At 61.2% G+C, this 25,503-nt stretch overlaps 1 protein-coding gene across 2 annotated transcripts; it reads left to right on the top strand.

Moving 5' to 3' along the window:
• Positions 1 to 1,044: 1,044 nt before the first annotated feature.
• On the top strand, positions 1,045 to 25,029 carry DLGAP3 (DLG associated protein 3). 2 transcript variants are annotated; one of them, XM_052698642.1, is made up of 12 exons: positions 1,045 to 1,207; positions 13,985 to 14,073; positions 16,629 to 17,706; positions 18,454 to 18,659; positions 19,369 to 19,435; positions 19,557 to 19,791; positions 20,195 to 20,535; positions 20,849 to 20,934; positions 21,589 to 22,013; positions 22,231 to 22,322; positions 22,443 to 22,586; positions 22,957 to 25,029. In XM_052698642.1, the coding sequence occupies exons 3-12, from the start codon at positions 16,687 to 16,689 to the stop codon at positions 23,173 to 23,175; spliced, it is 2,835 nt and encodes a 944-aa protein (XP_052554602.1). In that variant the 5' UTR covers positions 1,045 to 1,207; positions 13,985 to 14,073; positions 16,629 to 16,686; the 3' UTR covers positions 23,176 to 25,029. The 2 variants fall into 2 exon arrangements, with proteins under 2 accessions (XP_052554602.1, XP_052554601.1); XM_052698641.1 differs by having other exon boundaries at positions 19,321 to 19,435.
• Positions 25,030 to 25,503: the final 474 nt, after the last annotated feature.

The raw sequence follows: 25,503 nt of genomic DNA, 5'->3' as shown, positions 1-25,503 counted from the left end.
GGGCCGGGGTGCGGCTGGGCGCCGTGCTGTGCCCGCAGCTCTGCACGCTGTGCTGCTGCATCTCAGCACGGCCCACTCGCGCCCGTGCCCCACGCCGTGCCGTGACCCAGCCGCATCGGCAGCCCCGATATTCGCCTTCAGGAGCACGCATGAAATTTTAATTGTTTTATGTAACTTCGTGAGGAGGTCGGCAGAGCGCTGCTGGTCCCCACGTGCACCAGGAGCTGGGGGGTCGCACATGGAGACGGGGGCAGCCTGCAGGCCGGGGGCTGTGCTGGAAAACCACGGCTCCCTGTGACCCTACTCAGTGTGGTGGGATACGATGGGACCACTGCTGTAAGCTGGGATGCTGTGACAACCCACGTGGTGACAGCGGCCTGCGCAAGGACCGCAGTGCTGGGATGTGGGCACAGGGCACGGAATGTGGCTGCTTAAAAAAACAATTTAAGGGGGGAAAAAACCTCAAAAACAGCTCCAGGAGCTCACAGGGGCCGTGCTGTTGCCCCACGTCCAGACTGGTGGGTGGCTTTGGGTCAGGGCCGGGCTCTGCCATCGTGCCACCACCGCCACTGCACGCAGCAAGGCGTTCCCCACCCCGTTGTTCTGCTGCACTTGTCCCCTGCGAGTGCTGTAATTATTATTATTAGCAAATTACAGCTCCTGGCACGAGGGCCTCTGCGAGAGGGCGGCTGCCGCCGGCATTGTTGGGAGGGGGAGGGGGCTGAGCCCCTCGGGGCTTCCCGGGAGGGTAAAGGGGGGTCCCGGGAGGAAAGCCCACGGGTGGGAGGGACCCCCAAGGCGCGCAGCTGCCCGTCCCCGTGCGCGGCCCCGCGGGTTCCCCCTCCCGGCCCGGCTGAGCCGCACCGGAGCGGGGGGTCGTGGGGCGCCGGGAGGCGGCGGCAGAGCCGCACCGGAGCCATCTTTGCGCCGCCGCCGCCGCCTCCCGCTCTGATTCCCGGGGAAAATCCACCGCCGCGTCTTGGCTGCGCCTCGGCGGCCGCGCTCCGCTCCGCGCTGCACTGCGGGGCCGCCGCCACTCGCATGCTGCCTCCCGCCGCGCTTCCACGCGCGGGGCGCCGGCCCGGGCCGAGCCGAGCCCAGCCGAGCCGTGCCGAACCGAACCGGGACGAACCGTGCCCAGCCCCGCAGCGCCGGGCCGTCGGGGGGCCGCCCCGCCCCAGCCGCGGGATGTAGGCGGCGGAGAGGGGTAAGGGCGGCGGGCTGCGGGGGCACCGGGTGGTTGCGGAGGGGTATCGGGGTGGGCACCGGGGCGGCTGTCCGCGGTTGGTGCCCGGGCTGCCGAGGGATGCTCGCGGTGCTCCCGGCGGCCCCTTTGCCTCTCCTGCCGTTCGCTTCCCGCAGCCGCTCCCTGCGCGGTATCCCGCGGGGGTCGGTGTGAGCACGGCTGCGGGGTCGGGGAAGGCTTTGGGGCTGCGCTGGGGCTGGAGCAGAGCTGGGGGCGGCCGGGTGGGTCGGGGTATTCACAGGCACCGCAGTGGGATGCTCGGTGCCCACCCGAGGGCCGTTTGGTGCCGCTGCGTGGGGGCTGAGATGGGGAGGGCAGGGATGGAGCATCCAGCATCACCCGCCCCCCGGGCACGAGAGGCTGTGCCATCGCTGCAGCCATCCCTTGGATGTGGTCCCGGTGCTCACCTGGTTCCGAGGGCTCAGATTGGGTTTGGGCAGGCCCAGCCCCCCCAGCTCGGGGGTCTCCCTCCTCGGCAGTCGTGGAGCCGGCAGCACGAGGGCTCTGGGGCTGTGACAGCCGTGTCCCAGGTGGGTGCAGGCCGCAGGGCTGTGGCTCTCAGTGTGTTTCCAGGCTTTGTGGTCCAACCCGGCCCCACAGTGGAGGCTTATAGGGGATGGGATCTGGGTCCCTCTCTTCTCTCACAGCCTTCCTGCCCCTGCATGATCAGATTTTGTCCCTCCACCTCGTGCCCAACCTGCAGAGCAAGTTGGCGCTGGGATCGCTCAGCTTTCCCATCCTGTGACACTCAGCCCTGCTTGTCACCCCCCTCATGGGGCTGAGCACAAAACACCAAACGTGCAGGAGGGGCCAGAGCCATGCATGGGCAGCAGCAGCCCCCACCAGAGCCTGAGCCAAGAGCTGAAGGCCTCCCTCACTGTAAATGGGGCAGGATTCGGCCGGCAGCGCAGATTCCCCTTTAGGAAATGGATGTCATTTCCTGTCTATCTCAGTCCCTCGCCTCCCAGCTCTGAGCATCCTGCACACACGGCCATCGAGGACACGCGACCGCGGGCGCTGCTGCTGGGATCCGGGCACGAGGCAAGCCATCCCTTATCCCAAGTGTTTTGTCAAGTGCTGGCAGAGCTGGAGGGAGAAAATTGCCATCAAAGTGCTGAGCTTCCCAGCTGTGGGGCGGCGTTATTCCTGCCTGCGATGCCCCACTGGTGGCAGATTTTGGAGGTGAGGGTGAAGGATGCTGCAATGCACAGGGGCTCCTCCTCTGCCTCCCCAGTCATTGGCAGCTCGGGGCAGAGCCCGTTTGTGGCTGTGGGTTGTGCCCACCCGTGTGGGCAGGATCCGGCCCCATGGGTTCGGTGCCCATGTGCTGCCGTGGGGCTCCAGCTCCAGGTTTTGCAGGCGCTTCTCTTTGATCTGCTGAGCTGAAACCCTGGATCCCACCGAGGCAGAAATTGGGATCTGGAGCCAAAGGTGACTCTTGGCCCTTGTTTCAGTCATGGGCGAAGCTAAAATCTGGAGGAGGGCGATGCGAAAGGCCTGGATTCAGCTTGGGAGCAGAATGCGTGGCGTGTGCTCCTTCTGACCATAAAATTGGATTTCCTGAAATAGCACGTAGAGGCCCAAACCCCGACAGGGACCGAATGACAGGTCAACAGGGGTGTGGAAGCCCCACCACGATCCTGGCTGCCTGCTCCGAGCCGTTGGCAGCGAGTAATAATAGTAAAATACGGTGCCATCGCCTGGGAGAGCGCAGGGCTGGGAGCTAAGAATAGCAGCAGACGTGCTGCAGGCGGGGGGGCCGGGATGCACAGGTGGATGGGTCCCAGCAATGGGTGGATGGAGGAGGATGGAGCATCCCTCCCACAGCCTGCGGTGTGGGGAAAATGATGGGATGTGGAAATACAGAGTGGCCTTTGGGGCTGTGGAGCAGCACTGTGCCCGTCGGAGCATCCTTGGGGTTCTGCAGACCCAGTGCTGACGACGGGGGCACGGCGCAGTGGGGCCGGGCTGTTCGCTGCCAGCTGTGGCAGCCGCACGTGGCAGCAGGGCTGGTGCCCATCAGATTAAAGAGAATTAATTTGTGCTTTCCACGTTTCTGCAGGACCGGGGGTGCTCTGGTGTCCCCCCGCCCTGCAAGCAGATGTGCTCCGGCATCTCCCCGTGCATAAAGCCTTCCCTAAATCCCAGTTAGATTTTGCACGTTTCCCCCCACCCCCCTCCAGCTCACTCCTCCCCAAATGCTGGAGTTGGAACGAGCCATGACATGGTTTCTAATCAGCTTCTGAATTCATATTTCTCTTGGCTCTCTTTGGAGGAGGCTTTTCAAAGCCTTTGTCTGATGCTACCCGAGCTCTGCAGTTCTCGATGCCTGAGCAGCTCAGTGCTGCTCATGGGAGCATCCAGGAGACCCTACGCAAACCAAGTGCTGTTTGCAGCAGGGAAGGACGAACCAACAGCACCCAGCGATGCTGCCAAGAGTGGGAGCCGAGGCAGTGCCTTCCCACCACCACCTGCAGCCCCAGGAGCAGCGCTGGGCTCCTGGCACTGCTGCTGGCACCTCTCACAGTGCTGCACCGCTCCTGTGCCCAGCGCCTCGTGCCCGTCCTGGCCCGGCTCCGCTGCGCCCGGTGCACTGCTGCTCTTGGCTCCTTTTCTGGCACCCAACGCCTGTCAGCAGCGAGTTGTGGCTCTGAGCAGAGCCAGGGGATGCAAACACATCCCAGCACTGCCAAACCCCAATTAATAACCGGTGAATCATGGGGCCGCTGGAAGAGCAGATGTTTGCGGCGCGGCTGCCAGCGCTCGGCGCTCACCGAGGGGCGGCTCGGCCTCAACCCCGCTGCTCGGTGAGCCGGAGCCACTGGGGCTGGAAGCAGCTGAAGTTTGCGGTGGGCAGAGCAGAGCAGGAGAACAGCCGGCCCGTGGGAGTGCGGGGGTGCCGCGTTGGGAAGCTGGAGGTGCTGAATCCTGGTGGTGGTACCCATCCCCGGTGCTGCGCTGGGGCTGGGACCCTCCGCTGGGGGATGCTGAGCCGGTCCTTGATGGGGAGCGGCGTCTGCGACGTGGCCGCGGTCAGGGTGAGATGGAGGAACGGCAGGCGGTGTCGGTGTGTCACAGTACGCTCTGCTCAGAGCTCCCTGGGGGTGGTGGGAGGGGTGGGCGTGCGGGGGGAGCTGCCGGGGGCGAGGGCTGCGGGTGGGAAGTGTGGGGGTGCCGGGGGTTGCGGGGTAAAACCGGGGGCTGCGGTAAGGCTGGGGCGTGCACGGTGCGTGGGGTACTGCTGCATCGCGTGGGGGTGCTGGGGGGTGCACAGCAGCACTGTGGGGGCAGTGGGGTGCACAGCACTGCGTGCCCATCCACCTGCGCAGCGACGCGGCGGTGCGCGCCTGGCCGTGCCTCCATCCGTCCATCTGTCCGTCCGTCCGTGCATACGGGGCCGCGTGTCCGTCTGTCGCTGCACAGCGATGCTCAGCGCCGGGGGCGTGCGGGGGAGGGCAGCCCTTGGCGAGCACGTGGCCGTGTGCGGGAGGGGGGGGGAGGTGTGTCCCCAGCGCGGAGACGCCGACTGCGCTCGGAGGTGCCGCTGTTGGCCGGGAGAGCGGCCACCGCGTTGCTCCTGGTGGCCGTGACCCTGGGGGCGACTCCGGCCTCACCGCGGCATGGGCGGCCCAAAGGGGTTCTGCGGGAGGAAAGCGAACCGGGCCGCCGAGGTGCTCCCGTCTGCCTTTTCCCACCGAGAGAGGATGGGCAAGTCTGCGGTTTAGCAGCTGGGATCGGTGAGTGGGGTGCGGGGAGGGAGGAAGGGGTGCTGGGTCTGGGTGCTGAGCGGGAGCCCGCGCCCCTGCAGCGCTGCTTCTAACGCTTTCCTGGTCGAATCCCCTTTGCTGGCAGCCGGCTCACCTCGGTGTGCAGCGCGTGGCTCCCGGCCAGCCCTTGCCCAGACAAGCCGGGTTCTCCTCCCTCCCTTCCCCTGCAGCCCTGCGCTGTGCTGGGGCTGTGTGCGTTGGGGCCGGGCTCTGAGGTCACACGTTGTGCTCCCCCCTGCAGACGCGGTGCTCTCCATGAGGATTTTTGTTCAGGTGAGCCCTCTCTGTGCCACACTGTGCTGGGTGTCCTCGTGCTGTGATGTTGGTGATGCAGGGCAGGAGGGAGGGGGCTGTGCGTGTGAGAGGCTGTGCTGCACGTTTGGAGGTGCTGTGGGAGCGGGCGGCCCAACGTGTGTTGGGAAGGGGTTTGTTTGCCCACCCATTGCATCCTGGAGGAGTTTTCCTGCTCCAGCAGCAGATTCCTGTGTCTGGGTGACAGGGCTGCACTCTGCCATGTGCTCTGGTTGGAACCTCATGTCTGCCCGCCCGCCAGACTGCCGTGAGCAGCACAGTTGGTGCTGACAGCTGCGCCTCGAGCTCTGCCTGTCTCCACTTCACTCCTCTCGATGGCAGCAAGGTCCCTCTGTGCAACTTTCCCCTGTCACCATGCCTGTACCTCCAGTGTGTGCTCCACGAAGGGAAACCGAGGCAGGAGGGAGGGATGCAGGAGGGAGGGATGCAGCAGAGCTCTCTCTTGATCCCCGCCATCCTCAGGCTCGGTCCCAGCCCTCACCCTGGGTTGTTTTTTTCATGCTGAGCGTGCACCCTGTGATGCTGAGTGAGAGCATCCTGGGACATGGCCTGTGGCAGCGCCCGCGCCGGTCCTACCTGAGTGCTCAGGGCCCTGGGGCCGCCTGGCTCCATCCGCAGCCACCCGGAGCCTCCGTGGCCTGGGGTGCAAGAGGGGCTGGTGGGGGCTGAGGGCTGCGATGGGGCTGCAGGGCGGTGTGGTGGCCATGGTGGCGGCTGCGATGGCGATATCTCAGTGGCTTGGCAGTGGCCGTAGGGGTGGCTTTGTGGTGGCCTGAAGCTTTCTGCTGTGCTGTGCACCGTGTGGCTGAGCTGCGTGGTCATCTGGTCCAACGCTGCGTGGCCAAGAGGGACAAACCACGGTGGGTCTGTGTGCCCCTCCTGGGGGTGCGCTGAGGCTGAGGAGCCCCCCATCTCTGTGAGGATGTCAGGTCCCTGCCTGCCGCTGCCCTTTGATGTGCAGCAGCTCCAGCCGGGCTGGCAGGATGGGCAGCCAGCGCCGTTGTGCCGACACCCACACCCTGTGCACCCGCTGCTAATTACCCACTGGGCAGGTTGGACGGGGCTGGGGCGCGGGTTGGGCTGGAAAGCGTGGCAGGGCCACCTGGGGACACGAGACACCCAAAGCTCCATCTGTTTTGGAGGCCTGGAGAGGTGCTTTGGTCCCCAGGTGAGTGTCCTGTCCAACATGGTGTGCATGGGGCCTGGGGATGCTGTGCCACCTCCGAGCCAGGTCCCTGCTCACCGTGACAGTGTCAGCACTCCGGGCACAAAATGTCACACCATGCAAATGAGGCTGCGGGAGCGGCTGATTGAAGGGCCCTGCCCCGCCTAGGAGTTGCAATCAAATATGCAAATGGCTCCCAGGGAGGCTAGCAAGGGCTAATAATAGCGGGGATGAGGCAGTGCAGCGTTCCTTGGGTGGGTCCTTCTGTCCCCAACCAGACAGGGATGTCACCCCCAGCGAGCACTGGAGCGTGCAGGCAGCTTCAGGTGCAGCCCCTGTGCCCGCTGTCCCCAGGCAGCCTGAGGGGCTCAAGGCATCCCTGCCACAGCCCCCCGCCCCTGCTGGCACTTTGGGAGCTGGCAACCGCCTGACCTTTGTGAAGAGTAGTGGAAGTAAGGCTGGAGACAACAGTAACTAATTATTCAAAACCTGAACCTGGAATAATTAGCCCAGTTAACAGTCTCAGGTGACGTCGTATCCCATCTGATAACAGCCTGAAGAAGAAGGAAATTAATTAACCCATCAGGCTGACATCTGTGGGTCGCGTGGCAGCGGGGACATTTCAGGCACCCATCCCAATGGGGAGGAGGGGGTCCCACTGCACCCTGGGGGCTCTGTGCAGAGGGCCGTGGGGCTGGGGGGAAGGCGGATGGGGGCAGTTGGGTGCAGGGAGGGGGTGCCCCAGCCTGAGGCTGCAGTGATGGGCAACGGCCGGGGGCTCAGCATCCCCCAGGAACGCCACCGGCGCAGGTTCGTTAGCGAGGCGGCAGCTGTAGGCCTTTAAGGTTGCTGTGGAAACGGTGGTGCTCGTTATGGAGCAGAGCCTGCTGCATGCCAGGAAGCCCCCCCCAGTGCTGCAGGAGGGGGACCCCCGCCTGGACACACAGGGCGCTGTGCTCAAGGGTCTCCCTTTGGGGAGGGGTGAGGGGTGGCAGGGCGGTGTGCAGCTCCTGCAGGCCGGGACCCCTCCCCTCATCCTCTGGCATGGATTCCAACAAGCTCCCACCTTGTGCTTGGTGTGAGCAGAGGTACCAGGAATGCGTGCACCTCACTGCACATGCGTGCACCTGCATGCACACAGTCACACCTGCGTGCACATATGTGCTTGCAAAGCGCGGGGTGCCTGCATGCTCACCTTCTGGGCACTGCAACCGTGCCCTACACCCCTGCGTGTGTCCCCACACACGTGTCCGTGCCCATATGTCACCCCAAGCCCTGGCAGACGTGGCCGTGCCCTGTTCCTGCACGCCTCTTCCTTTGGGTAAACTGGGGCACGTGGGGAACAGCAGCAGCCACCCCCTCCCCACTGCCCCGTCCTCGCACCTCCACCAGCACGTGGCGCACGGCCTCAGTGCCTCTCTGAGCTTTTGGAGTTTTAATGAGGTAAATGGTATAAAAGCACCGTTTGCCCTAAATGCCCATCGCTGCGTGAAGCCGCTGCGCGCGGTCCAGGCGCTGCCTGGGAGCTGCTGTGGGCGGTGTGGGGTGGGCAGTGCTGGGGCTGTGGGTCTGGGCATGGCACCTGGGGGGAGGAGGAGGAAGAGGAGGGCGTCACAGAGCATCTGCGATCATTTTCCTCCACCCCTCCAAGTTTACAGCTTACCTCAGCAGCTTATCAGCCTCTAATCTCATTAAATCAGGCAAATTGTAGCATCTGATATTTTATGGAGATTAAGGTGTGCGCCCAGACTCTATAATTATCAGCAAAGATGTATTTACAATACCTTGTTGCTAGTAAACAAAAAATAACTTCAGATCAAAGCACTTTTAGAGGGAAATAAATCTGCCCACGGAGTCCCAGTGTGATTTGTGGGGAGAGGTGTGCAGGAGTGGTGCTGCCCTGCATGGGGCCATGGGGACACACAGGGTGATGGGGATATGCAGGGCCGTGGGGAAACGCAATGGGAATGTCCCCAGTCCCATGTGGCTGCCATGGGTCCCATGTGCCAAGATCTCTGCCCTCACAGGGATGGGGATGTGGCCATCCCCTGTGCCATCTGTGCCATGTGTCACCCATGGGTGCCCTCTGCTCAGGGCACAGGAGTTACACCCCAGGCTTCACCCCAGCCCTGCTGCCATGGGGTTGGGATTTATTCATGCCAACACTGGAGCCAACACTGCCATCACCTCTATTTGTCACCACACTGTGGATTACCGAGGAGGTGACACTGTTTTATTGTTGCCCAGTGTGGATTTATCCACACGGTGGGACCTGGGCTCACCACCCGTGTAAATCACAGCAGCAGCTCTGCACGTGGTGGCTGAGGGCCGTTCAGTCCCTGCTGCCCTATGGTGTTGTTCCAGGGTTCCCATCCCCAGGGCCCCTGGGGCATTAGGCACGTTCCTTCTCTCTATCTCATCTGCTGCCCACTGAAACGCTAATAAAATGGTGATAATGCCGCAGACGTCCTCTGGAAAGGGCTTTGAGACAGATGAAAAGCCCTACTTAAGAGGGAGGCCATTATTATTAATAACTTGGAGCAAGGCTGTAAATTCAGCCGATGCAGCTATTATGGGAAACGGAACTGCTCCTGTGCTGGCCCTGCAGACCAAAGGTGCCCAGTGTGCGATGGGGATGGATGAGTGAGGAACCACGTCCCTGTGCCCAGCAGCAGGACCTCTGGCAGTGCCTGGCTGCAATGTGTGCATGGGAACAGGCCAGCTTTTATGGGAAGGAGGGACCTGGGGCTGTGTGCGGTGCATGAGGGGTCTCCTTTACACAGAGGGATGTGGCTGGGGTTGGGCGCCGGGCTGAGACCTGGCTGCAGCTCAGGACAGGGGTTGCACAGCCTGTGGGGACCCCGTTGGTGGCTGCCTGTCAGGGATCATTGGGGAGCTGTTACACATTCACAAAAGAGACTTGAAAAATTACCCCATGCGACTCCAGCAGCCATCAGCCAGCTCAGCAAAAGGAACAGATTCCACTTGGGATCATTTTACATCCCTCATTTCCATCCTGTGCTGCAGCACAGCCTGCAGGATCCCATCCAGGGCCCCTGTAGGTGCCAACCCCATGGGCCAGGGGCTGGAGCAGGGGGTGCAGTGGGGTGCACGGGGCTGTGGGCTCATAGTGCTGCCTGCGCCCAGCTTGGAGCTTCTGCGGGGGAACGAGCTTTGATATAAATATCTTTTTGCTCAGCACACGACCTACTTTCCAGACAATGCCATTAGCCTCTCGACTCCCCCATTCATCTTCCACCGTCCTTCCCTCTCTCGTGTCCCTGCGCCGCTCTGCGCACCCATTGAGTGGGGAGGAAGGATGTGCGCACCGGGTGGCACCATGGGGACCCTGTGCTGGGGCCACCAACTGTCCCCTGGGCCGCAGAGGCTGTGTGCCTGGCCCCTGACCTTGATCCTGCTTTGCAGAGGGGTCCTGGTTCTCTTTAGGGCTTTTCCATCCCACCCCAGAGGGTGCTCAGCTCTGATTGTCCCTTGCTCCTGTCCCCAGCTCCAGTCACTGTGCCCTGGATGGCAAACAGCCTCCTCCAGGGACAGCTTCATCAAGGATGAAAGGAAGCACGGCAAAGCAGGAGGCAGCCAAGTATCATCCCTGAGCTGGCTCACAGGCTGGGGGTCAGGAGGTACCCAGGAGCACCCCAAGCACCAGGGCTGTGCGTGGATGTCATCAGTGTGATCCCTGGGGAATGGCCTTGTGGCTGTCCAGGCTGTGCCCTGCGGCACCCACTCACCTCCGTGTGCTGCTCGGGCTCAGTCCCCCACAGCTAAAATTAAATATGCAATTTGTATTGCTGGTAAATCCTGTAAATCTCTTTTATCTCTAAGCTCTTGTCGCAGGACTCTCAGGGGTGTAATCTCCGCAGCCCCTCGTGCTGCCCTTTGCAGCTCACTATCTCACTGCTCTCCCCTTCCCTCAGCCATGGTGGGACGCTCAGGGGCTGCAGCACAGCAGGATGCAGGGTGAGCTGAGCACCCCATGCGCAGCTCAGCCTGACCCCGTGCCACCCCCATACTGCTCGCAATGGGGACACCGACCCCATTCTCTTGGCACGGGGCTGTGCTGTGCCTGGTGCTCACGTCCCCCCCAGCCCATGTGCTCTGCCCCCACTCTTAAGAGCATTGTGCAGAATTATGTATTTAAATATTTAGGTTTTCATCAGCTTTGCAAATTAAGCCCATCGATTAAAGCGGCAGTTCAGGCCCTTACTGGTGAGCGGTGCTGCGCTCTGCTCGGGGCAATCTGTGTCCATCCAGCCCTCACCCCATCATGGGGCTGCAGCTAAAGATGGGGTGCAGTGGCACACGATGTCCTTTGGTGGGGACAGCAGGACGGTTGTTGCACATTCGCAGGGGCTGCTTGCTGGAAATGGCATCGTGAGCTGCAGAACCGGGCCGGTGCTGCAAAGTTAATGGGTTTTTTTGGGTGGCATTTGAGGTCGGGGCAGAGGATGGTGTGTGATGGGGGAAGCAGACCAGAGAGCAGCCCCTTGGCACGGCTGCGTGCCCTGAGCTCGTGAAAGCTGCTTTGAAGCGATCCCCAGCTTAAGTCATTACACTGCATGGTTGGGGAGATAAGTGGCTTTGAAGCAGGCGCAACACTTCCCTACGTTGGAAATGAGGTGAGCTGCAGCGCAGGTGGAACAGAACTGCTGGAGTTCAACTGGTTCTGCTGCACACTTGTGAGGTTCCCCACATCCACGTCCCTGCAAAGAGCCCCCAGTGCAGGAGGACCACGGGACACAGCCTTCAGAGGGCACCAGGCTGGGTCAGCACGCCGCTGGGGGCACATCCATTGCATCCCCCCCTTGGCTGTGCGTGAATATTGGGCACGTTGGCTGTCCATCCTGCTGGGCCGAGGGAGCAAAGCTCTCTGTGGGCATTAGCAGCAACAGGCACGTGTTGGTGCGTGTGGGAGCCCCGTGCCATTGGTTTGTTGGTGGCACCGCAGGGCAGTGGCAGCGCCCTGGGAGGGCGCATCCTTCTGCTGTACGGTGAAAAGAGGGCTGAGCTGCAGGATCACCACCACGCACCGCTTCGCTGCACAGGTGCATTTCCTCCCTGGCAGCCCCTGTCCTAATTACTCACTCATCCTTAATTACTCACTCCTCCCGACACCCTGAGGCCTCTGTGCTGGTACCGTTGGTTGATCCATTGAGTGGAGCTGCGTGGCCTTGAGATGTCCCCACTGGGGAGCAGGGTTGTCCCCTGGCCCTCTCCGTCCCCTCCTGTATGCGCGGTGGCTCCCGGTGTCCCCATGGGGCGTTTGTCACAGCTGTCTTCTTCCTGCCAGCCCCATCTGCTCCCATTTTTTAGGGGTTTTGCTGCATGTGAAGCAGCTCGCTCACAGACCGGGGGTCTGCGAGGCTCCTTCCTCCTCCACACTGGGATTCTCCAGCCCCAGCACAAACCTGCCAGCTGCCCCTGGGCTCCAGCGATGGCACACAGTGCCGGTGGGGAGCTGGCAGCCCTCTGCCCCCGGCTCCGGCAGCAGCAGCCAGCAGTGGCGGTGGGGATCCCGGTGCTGGCGGCCGTGCGGGATCCCCGGCAGCTGGGGCACGGCACGGCAGTATTTCCTCGATCTACTCAAGGAGTAATTGCTCAGATGGGGACTTGGGGCAACTCCCATCCCTCTCCCGGCATGGTAATGAGTCAAGAAGCCTCAAAGACAAATGGCTCATTAAGAAGCAGTGCTGCATTGCAGGATTTTTCATCCCACCAACCGCTGCATCAGCAGAGGCAGTACCTCGCGCTCACTCTCCCCAGCGCTGGGAGAAGGAGCTGTCAGGCAACCGGCGCCGGTGCCAAAACTAATCATGTGCTTAATCAACGGCTCCCATCAAACAACCCGTCCTCGGCATCGGGAGTGGGCCGGATGGGAAGCACGGTGCTCAGCGCCACTCCTGGGGATCACCAGGTCAGGGTCACCCCGGGGAGGCTGAGCAGCGCTCAGGGCTGGAGCAGCTCCTGCGCTTCGTGGCACCACGTGGACGTGGGCAGCTCCAGCAGTGCTGCCCTGGGGCTGGGCTCAGCGCTGGCTCTGCACGTCCAGCCCTGCTCACGTTTGCGGTTCTTCAGCTGATCTTTGTCCTACGTGACTTTTTAAAAAAACACCCTCATTCCTTATTTACAGCCACGTGGTTCCCACCCCTCGCCACCCCTTCCCAGGCACTTTCTGCTCTCTGCTTGTTGTTTCATTACCGGTAATTTGGTTTCTTGATTGCATTACGTTGGCTGTGATTTTTACATCCTGCTCGCTCTCTATCCCAGGTTGGCTTCTCTTGGGGCTCCTCTGGATGTCCATCCGAGCACTGCTGGGAGCACAGAGCCTTGCACAGAACAAAGCCCATTCAGGCAGCCCCAAACCCTGCTCTCCCAGCTGTGCTCGGTGCCCTCCCTCTGCTCCCAGCTCCCAGCCAACCTTTCTCCATCTGCACGTTGCTGCATGACGGATATTGCGCTGCCATCAGGAGCCAGCGCTGCTCCTGCCCTGCTCAGCCAGTCAGGGCCAGTGTGGGCTCTGGGGATGGGAGGTGGTCTGCAGCTCCATGAAGCCAAGTAGGGTCGCTCTCCCCCTTCCTTGCAAAGTAATTACTTCCAGGAACAACAAACTTCTGACTAATTACACTCTCTCTGGCCTGACGCAACTAATGAAATATCTGTGAGCCGCTTTCAGCTAATTCCACTTTTAAGAAAATAATTACTTGATGCAGAATTACGCACTAAATTAGGTGATTCCTTTCCCAGCACTCCCCCTCCCCTTTTTCTTTTTTTTTTTTTTCAGGCTGAGTAAATTTTACTAATACGGCCTAATAAAATAACGGACTAATTAGTAATGAAATAAAATATTTGCTTTCTGCAATCCTTCTCGCTTACAACCGGTTGGGGAAAAAGTAAATAGATGAAAGGCATGGTGGAAGCGACCTGGCTCTATTCCGTATTTATTTTCATCCAACGACTGTAGATCAAATTTGCTCAGCTCTGAAGTGGGAAGAGCGTTATTTTTTTTCAGGCTCCAGCTCGCACGCGGTGCCGGGAGCTCAAGCTGCGTGTTTGTTCTCTCTTACTTTCATCACAAGCCATAAAAATCCCCAGCAGGAACCGCGCTGGCAAACTTGTCGCTAATTTGCAAAGCAGAATGGACCGGGCTCACTGCGCATCTCCGCCGGGCGAGCGGCTGCACAAAACCACTCTGCTCTCGCTGGTGGCAGGAGGAGCCTTTGTGGAGCATATGGACGGCTCCAGTGCAAATCAAAGTCAGTGCTGAGGCAGCTGCTGGGCAGCTCCGGTGCCCGCTGGCAGGGAATTGCATAAGAGGATGTGGCTGGGGATGGGTTCGGGGCGTTGCTGCGCCAAACGTGCAGGGCTGTGCTGGCCGTGGTGGAGGGAAGGATGCGGTGCTAAAAAGCCACAGGGATTTGGGTCAGGCTCTGTCTAGGGACGACCACCTCTTCCTTTCTGTGCTTCATCTCCCTGCAGAACTTTCGCCCCGGGACGCGCTGCTGGAGGGGACGTCGGGCTGTAAGGACATGAGGACGTGAGGACAGCATCCCTCTGAGCGCCGGGCGGTGAGTGCTGGGATGCTGGCTTTTGGGGTTGGACCTGAAAATGTGGGAAAAAAACTCATTCTGTGGTACTAGGGGTCGTGGATCAATGGGTATGTGTTCAGTGGGTGTAGTGGGTATGGGTTCTGTGGGCATAGTGGGCATGGGTCAGCGGTTGGACTTGATCTTAGAGGTCTTTTCCAACCTCAGTGATTCTATGATTCCAACATTGTGTCAGACCTGAGCGTTGCAGTGCTGTTTGCAATCCTGTCCCCTTCCCACTGGGGCTGCAGGGGTCTGGGCTCTGTGGGGACTGCACCACATCCCGGCAGCCCTCGGCATCATCGTGGCATTGCCGAGGCTGAGATCTCACCGTGCTGTGCTGGGAAGCAGAACTTGTCTCTGCTAAAGGCCCCAGTGGGAAATCAAGCAGGGAGGTGGAATTTGGGTGAGCCCCACAGTGCCTGGGGTGATGGGTCCCAGTCCGCCCGCCGCTGACCCTGGAGTGGGGAGAAATTGCCGCAAAAGCAAAAGTCAGAAGGAGGTTGGTGGCGGGGGAATTGCTGATGGGAGTTTCTCCAGGCTTTGGATGCAATAAAGGCAAGAAGTGAGTTATTTGTAATGGTAATTACGCTCTTCCAGTTTATCCTAGCACATAATTGTGTGGGCGGTAGGTTCCCAATGGTGGTAATTACCCTGGTGTTAAATGGCACAAAATTCAGACGGGTGCTGGTTTTTTTTCCCTTTTCTGAATCTGCGATGGGACGCGGGGATGGGAGCATTCCCTTGGGTCCCTGCATGGGCAGCACAGCAGTGACCCAGACACATGGTCCATGCTGAGACCCACAGGAGTGCTCCATCTCCATCTCCATCCCCATCCCCATCCCTGTCCCCATCCCACTGCTGGTGGCTGCAGAAAAGCTGTAGCACTGCTTCGACAGCATGCTGCTTTGTTTAATTCCTCCCATTCCTGAGCACAAAAGCCCACCTGGCTCCTAATAACAGGCTGCTCAGCTGTTTTGACTCCTTCTTCCCAATGCCATGGCAATATTTGCTTCAGCTGAGCACTTCCCTCAATGAACATGAGATGATAACTCAGACCAAGGCAGAGGCGGGGCTGGGAGGGATCCTACAGCCACTACCCATCTGTCTGTCTGTCTGTCTGTCTGTCTGTCTGTCTGTCTGTCCATCCACCCCTCCGTCCTGCTGCTGACTGCCCACCTGTTCCCACACCCCCCCAGCTGCTTGCCCGTGCCTCATTCCAGCTCTCCCAGGAGAGCAGAGGCATTTCTTCTTCCAGCAGGCTGCTGCTTCCTTTGTTTAAGATGCAGCAATTAGGGAGCCTCGTTAGAGCTGGAGTGAGACTGTGAGGGCGGGAGGGAGATGAGCAGGGCCATATGATGCAGCCTTGATGTTAGGAAGAAAGGCAAGGGGAGAAGCTTGGGGGTGGCTGGGGGATGCTCCCTGCTGCCACCAGTGCCTGCAGCCACCAGACCGTGCTGTACTCAGAGGTGTTGAGTCCCCATGCCCTCCTGGTGTTCTGTGGGCACAGTCTGTGTGTCTCAGTGCACCCCAGGGGTTCCTCATTTTCTCCCTCCTGCTCCCCATCCAATTGCTCAATGTGGCCCCCCAGGGCTGCTTGTCTGCTGTCCCATGTCCCCAAGTGTTGTCCCCAGGCGTGTCACCATGGCTGCTCCACCTCTCCTGAGCCTGATCGCAGATCTGGGGTGCCCACGGCACCCTCCCTAAGTATGATAACAAGGCTGTTAATTGACGCCTGTTAATTAGCTGAGCTACTCTGGAGAGTAAGTAATTTCCTCGTTTATAGACATACCCAAGGCAGAGCCTTTGAGGGGCTGTAAGGAAGACAAACTCCTGTGGGGCACACATCTCTGGGGGTCTCTGTGGCCCTGCATGGCATCTGGGGACACAGTGAGGACAGAGCCAGCCCTGGGGCTGCCATCAGAGGGGGCTGATGTGATGCCCTGCGTTTTGCTTCAGAAATGATTAAATGAGAGCTATGTGTGCGTGTGGTGGCAACGCGTGGGGATGGCTTTCCTTGCTCCTTGTCTTTGCTGCCAGTGGGCACGTGGTGGTGGAGGATGGCATTGGAGGAATGTGAGGTGTCAATACACAGTGGAATGGTGGGAGGATGGGCGGGTTGGAGATGTCAGCATGGAGCAGCCCCCCCCCCGGCCCCCCGCTTCAGCTCATTAGTGGCTCTGTGAATCGCAACGGCTGGAAAATGCAGCCAGAACTGTTTTCCTAATGGAAAAGCACGTCATAATATTTGGTGCCAGGGAAGAAAACAAGTTTCTTATGATGTCGAAATGTCCTCCCGCATTAAGGATCTGCTTTGAATGCTTTGAGGCAGGCTGCTGCTTTTCCTTAGAAATCCCTGTGGTTTGGCATCCCCTCGGGCAGCCTAGTGCCCTGGGTGGGGCTGGGGACCCAGCAAGGCTGGATCCTGCCATGGGTGCTTCCTGACCCCGTGCAGCCAGAACGCTTTACCTGCTTAGCAATGGGGGTTTGGGCAGCTGGATGGGAGCATGACAGTTTGCCCTTGCCTGTCCCTGCAGGTGAGCCCGCAGGGAAAGCCCTGCAGGATGCCGAGGCTACGGGGCAGGTGCTGACACCATGAAGGGCTACCATGGGGAGCGTAGCCAGACACAGCACTCCTCCGGCCACCGCTGCCGCTGCATCCCAGAGGACTGCGAGCATCCCGCTGACTACATCCCCCACGGCCCCGACGGCCACCCGCCTTACCTGCTCAGCCCCAGCGAGCCGTGTTCCCTGGAGCATCCCTTCTGCCCGGTGCGGAGCCCCGGCACGGCCAGCGAGTGCGGTCCCCTGAGCGATCCGCCCTCCGGCAGCGCCAGCAGCACCTTCCCGAGGATGCACCACGCGCAGCAGCATCAGCCCTACGACTCCTGCGACGAATGCATGGCGACCGCCCACCCCTCCAGCAAGATCAACCGCCTGCCCCCAACGCTGCTGGACCAGTTCGAGAAGCAGCTGCCGCTGCACCACGACGGCTTCCACACTCTGCAGTACCCGCGGGCCGGCGGCGCCGAGCCGCGCAGCGAGAGCCCCAGCCGCATCCGCCACCTCGTCCACTCCGTGCAGAAGCTCTTTGCCAAGTCGCACTCCCTGGAGGCGCCCGCCAAGCGGGATTACAACGACACCAAGATGGACGGCCGCGGGGACGGCTACCACCACCACCACCACCATCACCACCACCACCACCACCAGTCCCGCCACGGCAAGCGTAGCAAGAGCAAGGATCGCAAGGTGGATTCCCGGCACCGGTCCAAGATGATGGGCTGGTGGAGCTCCGACGACAACCTGGACAGCGACAGCAGCTACATGGTGTCTGGCCGGCACGCCGTGGACCAGGGCACCCAGTACTGCGTGGACGCTCCCGAAAGTGCCTTCAGAGACTTGACCTTGAAGAATCTAAAGAGCGGCGGGGAAGGGAAATGCTTGGCGTGTGCTGGGATGTCCATGTCTCTGGATGGACAGACGGTCAAGAGGAGCGCCTGGCACACCATGACCGTCAGCCAAGCCCGCGAAGCCTACCCCAGCGCCAGCGGCACGGAGAAAACCTTGATGCTTCAGGAGACAAAGGCCAAAGACAGAGCCTACCAGTACCTGCAGGTGAGGGGGACAGGCAGGGCAGGTGCTGCTGTCCCACAGGACTGTGGTTGGTGATGCCATAGAGATGCCCTGGGGTGAGCTGGGACCGTGTCTCTGCATCCTGATGGTTTGGGGTGGTGTGGGGCCATGCCAGCTCCACGGGTTGCTGCTGTCCTCAATCCTTGCAGGGTTCCTTGCAGGGTTCCTTGCAGGTGGCACTAAGTTCCTCTGCCGTCTTCTGGTCCATGGGCTGTGGTCAAGGCAGCTCTAGCTGCGCAGGCTCCTCGCAGCCCTCTGCCCTCTCCCTCTTTTGGGCTTTTATCTTTCCTGCGCCTGGCCCAGTGCCACCGCCAGTCCCATCACGTCACCAGGCTCCCTTCTAGGTCACCTCCCTTCTAATTAAAAGCTAATTAACTCTTCGCTCCCTTTCCCGGGGGAAGGAGACAGGGAGAAACAACACTGGGGTGGCTGGCAGCAGGGGGTATCAGGACAGAGTGCCGGCATCCTGCATGGCCTGGGGACAACATTGTGCCACCGCAGCTTGGTAAGGGCCTGTGGCAGCAGCACAGCCACACTGACATGGGTGGGATTTGGCCTGGCCGTGACTGCCAGGGGGGCCACAAAGTGGGAAGAGGCAAGCAGGGGACACAGCTGGGACTGCCAGCAGGGATCTACCCTCCTGGTTTTGCGGCAGGGAGGGTGGAAGAGTGGTGCCAGGCTCGGGCTGTTGTGTGCCACTGTGCATACCCACACACCCCCCCATCCCAGGTGCCGCAGGACGAATGGAGTGGGTACCCGGCGGTGGGCAAGGACGGGGAGATCCCCTGCCGGAGGATGCGCAGTGGCAGCTACATCAAGGCCATGGGCGACGAGGACAGCGCCGATTCAGATGCCAGCGCCAAAGTGTCGCCCCGGGCGGCCACACGGAGAGACAGCTACCGCCGCTCCTCCAGCGCCGACCAGGCCAGGAGCAAGTAAGGGTGCTGCTGGGCTGCGGGAGGGAGCCGGGCTGCAGCTACGTACAGAGAAAGGGCACAATGGCAGGGAGATTCCCAAATACCGGCAGTGTCCTTGTCCCCACTGCACGTAGCATGGAATTTCCGCTCTCCTGATGGCTCTGTACTAGTAGCACCAGGATGGATTTTTGGGTTGGTGATGACCCTGTGCTGGGCACCTGCTGTCTCTGCAATGTGCCGGCTGCCAGGAGCTCTTGCTGCAGCTGCACTCTGCCTGCATGGGTGCAGAACCCCAGTGGGGACCTTGCATGCGCCTTGCTGCCACCGCTTGTGCACGGAGCCCTGCACGGCAGCACCCTTCCAGGGGCTGCTCCACCTCGGGGCTGGCACAGGGAGCCTCCTCTGAGCATCTCCGTGCCAAACCCGAGCAGAGGGCAAAGCGCCAGGCAGGCACATGGAGCACGACTATTTTGGAGAGCTGTGTTCAGCCCCACCTGCGGCAGCTCTGGGGAGCCCCCAGCCCTGCCAGGAGAGTAGGGGCAGTGGGAAGGGCTCTGTGCAAGAGCTGCAGTGGACAAGTGGGGCTTGTGGGACCATTGCTGCGGCTGCATTTCCAAATGCTCGGCTTGACTGTGTTGCTTTTGGTGCCATCCCTTCTATTCCCACTGTCTCTCATTAGGTTTGCAAGTAGGCACTATTCTGATTCATATATCTGTAACTGTCCCAGCTGCGGTGTGCCACCTCGAATGCTCCCTCGGGGGCAGGGCTACGGGCGCTCCTTCACCACTGGCCAGGTAGGGTCCCCGTCCCAGCCGGCACCTGGCACTGTGCTGGGGCCACGGATCTGTCCCCATACCGGGACAGAGAGTGGATGCTGTGGATGCCACCCCAACCATCACCCACTGCTCTCTGCAGATCAATGATGAGCTCAACCACCAATTTGAGGCTGTGTGTGAGTCTGTTTTTGGTGAGGTGGAGTCGCAAGCCGTGGAGGCTCTGGACCTGCCCGGCTGCTTCCGCATGCGGAGCCACAGCTACCTGCGGGCCATCCAGGCGGGCTGCTCCCAGGACGACGACTGCCTCTCGCTCTTCTCCATGTCAGCCCCCGCCGGGCCGCCCATCACCAGCAGCATCCTGAAGCCCGGCACCTGTGAGTCCTGGGGGTGGTGCGGGATTGGTAGCAGGAGGGTCCCCATGCAGCCCCGCCTGCACTGAGCCCCGTGCAGCCCCACCTTGCTCATGGCTTGGCCGCACCATGGGATGCCCCCCACCTTGCCCCCAGCATCCTTCTGCTGTCTTTCTTTCCCTGTTCTTTGCTTCCCTTTGCTGCCCCTTGCTGCATGAATGGGTCTGGGCCGCTTTCCAGTCCCTTTCTGGGGCTAAATTGGCCAGATGACTGCTTAACGTCCTGCAGGGCTGCCCCAGATTGGTGCCTGGGCTCCTTGTTGCGGAGGGGGTGGGTGCTGCTCCCCAGGGTGCCCGCTCGCGGTAGGAAATGAGCAAATTTTCTCTGTTTTCACGCACCTTTTCATCCTGCGCCTCTCCCACAACAGCCTTCAGTTACAGAAAAGCTCCACCTCCCATCCCTCCAGGAACCAAAGCCAAGCCCCTCATCTCCGTCACCGCGCAGAGCAGCACCGAGTCTGCTCACGAGAGCTACCTGCCCAGCGAGGTCACCCGCGGCCCCGCCTGGTCCAAAGATGCCGCGGCCCGCTGCAATTCAGCAGAGAGCCTGGAGAGCTCCAAGGTGACGGCCGTGTCCCTTGAACTGCCACCGGTGCAGCCCCGCACAGCCCCCAAGCCCTCCACGCTCATCATCAAGGCCATCCCCGGGCGGGAGGAGCTGCGCAGCTTGGCTCGGCAGAGGAAGTGGCGGCCGTCCATTGGTGTCCAGGTGGGCTTCATTCCTCCAGATGGGCTGAGAGCTGGAGATCAGTCTGTCCGAGCCATGCTGAGTGTCTACCACTTGTCCCTTTGCTTCCAGTGTGCCTCTCTGATGGCCCTCATGCCAACGGCACGCTCACCACAGTGGCCCTAAAGCCACCTCCATGTCCACTGTGTGGCCTTAATGCCACCCTTGTGCCACCACAGCGGCCCTAATGCCACCCCTGTGCCCACCCACTCTCCTAACAGTGCAGCGTTCTCTGTCACTGGATGCCTATGGTATGGGGCCACCCTCCAGCATGCTCTCCCTCTGTCCCTGGCAGGTTGAGGCTGTCTCTGATTCGGACACGGAGAGCCGGAGCCAGAGGGAGTTCCACTCTATCGGGGTGCAGGTGGAGGAAGACAAAAGGTATGCCTTGCCAAGCTCCTTGGCCAGTGGCTTTCCCCAGTTGGATCCCTCCTGGGCTTTCTGAACTGACCCAGTTCCTGCCTGCATCGCTTTCTCTCATCTGATGCTCCCAGAGCTCAGCACCATCCCTATCCTGAGCCTTCTGTCCCCATAAGGAGCAGAATCTGGCCTTGGTGCTCACACTTCATTGCTTGTAAGGGACAGCCTGGGGAAGGGGATCCCCTGCTCCCATACTGTGTTGGGGTCTCGTTTACTGGGGTTCAGCTCGAAACCTGCACAGATGTGGGTGAAAACTCTGGGCTTTTCTGCAACAAAACATGAATTTTTGCATGGGTGGGCGTGCTGTGTGCTGGGACTTGCATGGTGCATGAGCAGATGAGCACTGGGAGCGTGCCCACCCACCCTGGTGCACACTGCTCTGCGTCCTCCAGCATCGTCCAGCACTGGTAGCCATGGAAACGGGCTAAGAGCACAGGAAATGAGGGACAGGAAAGATGCAGCTGCTCAGGGCTGTCCCTGCAGCCCCAAATACTGGGTGTCCCCAGCCCCAGGACGGTGCCCACAGGGGGGACAGGAATGGTAGGGATGTCCTCGCTGGCCCCGTAGCTCCCAGCATCCTCACCACAACGACCCCACACGCTCTCTCTGTCCCAGGCGCGCCCGCTTCAAGCGTTCCAACAGCGTGACAGCGGGTGTGCAGGCAGACCTGGAGCTGGAGGGCTTCGCCGGGCTGGCCGTGGCCACTGAGGACAAAGCTCTGCAGTTTGGCCGCCCCTTCCAGCGCCACTCCTCGGAGCCCGAGTCCGGCCGGCAGTACGCAGTGTACAAAACGGTGCACACGCAGGGCCAGTGGGCTTACCGGGAGGACTACCAGATGCAGTACGATGCAGTGGAGGTGCCACGCCGTGATGCGTGGATGGAGCGGGGCTCCCGCAGCCTGCCTGACTCCGGCCGTGCCTCCCCCTGCCACCGAGATGGGGAATGGTTCATCAAACTGTTGCAGGCTGAGGTGGAGAAGATGGAGGGCTGGTGCCAGCAGATGGAGCGGGAGGCCGAGGACTACGACCTGCCGGAGGAGAGTGAGTGGGGCCGGGTACCCAGGGCTGCACCGCGCTGCTCTCACTTGGAGCATCTCGGTGGTGCCACCTGGCTCAGGGAGGGTCGAGAGGTTGGGATCAGTGTGGACGTCTCTGGGGATCCCAAATGGTGGAGTGGGGCCCTCGCTGAGTGGTGGGGAGGGGATGCCAGTGTCCATGTAGGAGATATGACTGTCTGCTTTCTGCCCGGCACCGCCAGTCCTGGAGAAGATCCGGAGCGCCGTGGGCAGTGCTCAGCTCCTCATGTCCCAGAAGGTGCAGCAGTTTTACCGACTCTGCCAGCAGAACATGGTGAGTGCCTGAACACCATCCTGGGATGTGCTGAGCCTGCGGCTGCTGGGGTGATGCCAGCACAGCGGGTGTCCTGCACGTGAAATGTGACCCACGTGGTCTCCCTCAATGTCCCCACAGGATCCCAACGCATTCCCAGTGCCCACCTTCCAAGACCTGGCCGGCTTCTGGGACCTGCTGCAGCTCTCCATTGAGGATGTCAGCATGAAGTTTGCAGAGCTCCAGCAGCTCAAGGCCAACGGGTGGAAGATCATTGAGCCCAAGGTAAGGGCAGGGCTCGCTAGGGGTGCGCGGGGCCGGTGCTGTGCACGTCCCTCCTTTCATTTCATCCCCAAGCACATCTGTGGCCAAACCACTGCTGTAGAGTTACCGCCAGCGGAGCCAGCGGGTGCTTTTAGCAAACACTTGAAAAACAAAGAACAGGAAAAAATGAGGCCATTCCTCTGCTGTGATATTGCAGCTGGATTCTGGGCAGTGCCGTGTGCCAAGGGCCAGGCACGATCCTGCACACGTGCAGCTGCAAGGAGGGATGCACAGCACAGCCTCATCTCATCGCTCTGACATCGGCGGGGGGGGAAAGGAGGCTCAGGGCCGGTCCCACGCTCACCCTGAGGCTCTCCCACTGTCTGTGCAGGAGGAGAAGAAGGTGCCTCCCCCGATACCAAAGAAGCCGCCGCGCTCCAAGGTGCACCCGGTGAAGGAGCGCTCCCTGGACTCGGTGGACCGGCAGCGGCAGGAGGCACGCAAGCGGCTCCTGGCAGCCAAACGCGCCGCCTCCTTCCGCCAGAACTCGGCCACTGAGAGCGCAGACAGCATTGAGATTTACATCCCCGAGGCGCAGACCCGGCTGTGACCGCGGCCTCGGCTTTTCTACCCGGACTGGACGGCGCGTCCATCGCTCACTGTGATCAGGGGCCGTGGAGACACCCTGGGGGCAGCGCTTGGCCCGCTCACAGCTTCTCTCTTTTCTATCGTAGACGTTTCATGGATCCGACGGTGAATGAGCACCAACCCGGTTCTGCCCCATCCCGCTGCCCCCTGCTCGCATGCCCCTGCCCGTCTCTCCCAGGGTCCAGGGCTCTTCCTTCCCCCTGCCCTCTTTGGGGCCGTGTCTCAGCTCTTCTATCCTTGACCCCTCCTTGGTCCCTATCCCATCCAAAGGAGAGGTGACCCCAGCCCCCGGCCCTGCCGGGTGGGAGGGGATGGGGCCGCAGGCAGGCCCCCCCACTTCTCTGTAACTCAGTGCAATCCCATGGCTGTGGGGACAAACCCCCCAGCCCCCAGCCCCATGCTCAGCTGGAGCCCTGCTCCGCTCCCTGCCTCCTGCCCCGGTGCTGTGGGGAACCCAGGAGTCCTCAACCTATATTCATATATAAATATTACCTAAGGAATAAAACAGAAACTACACATGACCAGAGCTGTGTTCTGGAGGGCGGGATGGACCAGAGCAGCAGGTCCCCTGGTCCCAGTGAGCTGAACCTGCATCTCTCACACTGAGCAGCAGCACTGTGCTCTCCAAGCCCTTCCTGCCACTTTTCCCAGTCAGTTGCATGGGAACACCATGGGGACAGGGCACTTGGTTCCCTTGCATCTTGCAGCCTGGGCACAGGTGTGTGAGCAAGGCAGCAGTGCTGGGGAGACCTTCCTATGCTTATGCAGGACCTTAGTGCAGGGACAGAGCAGGTATGGTGCTGCTGGCCGGGGCTGGCCTCGGTGTCCCCTGCACATGGGGACCGGGCTGTAGGTGTGGGGCAGGAGCTTCCCCCTGAGTGTGGGGCTGCTGGAAATCCCTCACAGGGTTATGCCTTCTCCCTGAGCTGCCATTGCCCTGCAAGGATGGGACACCATGGATGGGGTTGTTGAGCCCTTGGTGCCCCATGGGGACAGGGGGCAGCCTGGGATGCAGCATTTATGCTACAGGAATTCCTTGAAGCCACGAATTCCTTGACGGCAGCTTCCATAGGGGATCTGGAGATGAGGCTGCATCCATCCCATCCCCATTCCGAGCACAGCCCATACAGGGCAGGTGCACAGCACATCTGTGCTGCTTGCCCTCGGCGAGGGGCTGCCATGGGGAGCAGCCCCAACTGCCTGCTCCCACCACCCCCATGCCCAGGGAATCTGCCTGCACTGTGACCCCTCCAAGGGCTCCCATCCCCAAGTCCCCTTCTTCCCATGGGTGGGTGGCAGAGGGAGTGGACGTCGGTGCCTCGAATTCCTATAGGTGCCAGGCACCTCCCCAAACCCACAGCCAGCTCTTCAGGATTTGGGAGCGGGGGGCTTCAGCTTGTGTCCCCTCACAGTGGAGGCTTGGGAGGGTCTCAAGAGCAGGGCAATGATTCTGGGGGGGCTTTGTGCCCTGGTGAGAAGCGGCGCTAAAGGTCCAGATGTCACTTCTTTGGGGGGCAGTAGGAATCAGGCATTGTGAAGGATGATGGAGAAAGGGCATAGGGACGGAGCTCCCAGCCCTTCACCCCACAGCCCAGTCCTGCCACCACCACACCGTAGCTTTAGAGCTGTGCCTGCACAGGGACACCCTGAGCTCCCCCCGAGACCTCCGGCCCTTCCAGCACTGTACAGTGACCGTGACACGTGGCTCCGTTTTTATTGTAACAAACCTCCAGAATTAATAAAAAGACCACTTTGGTTACTCCGGGGCAGCGGCCACCTCCCCATGGGGACACGGCTGGCGCCCGGCTCGCCTTTCCCTGCTCTGTGTGATGCCCTTCGAGTGCGTGGGGCGGGCACGGGGGGGGGGGGTGTTTAAGGGGTGGGCATGGGGGGGGGTTCATGATCCGTGGGGGCGAGAAATCACAGACTTACAGAACTTACAGTAGGGATTGGAAGGGACCTCTAAAGCAGGCTGACTGCTCTGCCTGGGGCAGGGGCGGGCAGCAGAGGGGCACCCCAGCGCGGGCTGCTCGCGTCTCCGTGCGCAGCTCTTCCCTCCAGGTCTCCCGTCACGGTTTTACCCCACGTGCCGCCCACCCCCGTCTCTCCCTCTGCGCGGAGCTCCCCCCGCTGCCATCCCACGTCTGACCGCACGGGTCTCCCCCCACGGCTCTCCCTTCGGCTCTCCTGCCGCATCTTTCTTCCCGCAGCCTCCCACCCGCGTCTCCCCGCTTCTCTCTCCGTTTCTCCCCCTTTCCCCTCGTTTCCCATCCCGCTCCCCGCTCTGCCC

Source organism: Tympanuchus pallidicinctus, unplaced genomic scaffold (assembly GCF_026119805.1).
Source record: "Tympanuchus pallidicinctus isolate F22 unplaced genomic scaffold, pur_lepc_1.0 scaffold33, whole genome shotgun sequence".
Classification (NCBI taxonomy): domain Eukaryota; kingdom Metazoa; phylum Chordata; class Aves; order Galliformes; family Phasianidae; genus Tympanuchus; species Tympanuchus pallidicinctus.
Note: the sequence above shows the minus strand (reverse complement) of the source record. Positions and strands in the feature narration are given on the sequence as shown.

Bases quoted from the DNA above. Each gene is read 5' to 3' on its own strand.
- DLGAP3 (XM_052698641.1), top strand. From the start codon at position 16,687: ATGAAGGGCTACCATGGGGAGCGTAGCCAGACACAGCACTCCTCCGGC. The intron at 18,660-19,320 runs GTAAGGGTGCTG...GTCTCTCATTAG, and splicing joins GCCGACCAGGCCAGGAGCAA to GTTTGCAAGTAGGCACTATT. The intron at 22,323-22,442 runs GTGAGTGCCTGA...ATGTCCCCACAG, and splicing joins GACTCTGCCAGCAGAACATG to GATCCCAACGCATTCCCAGT.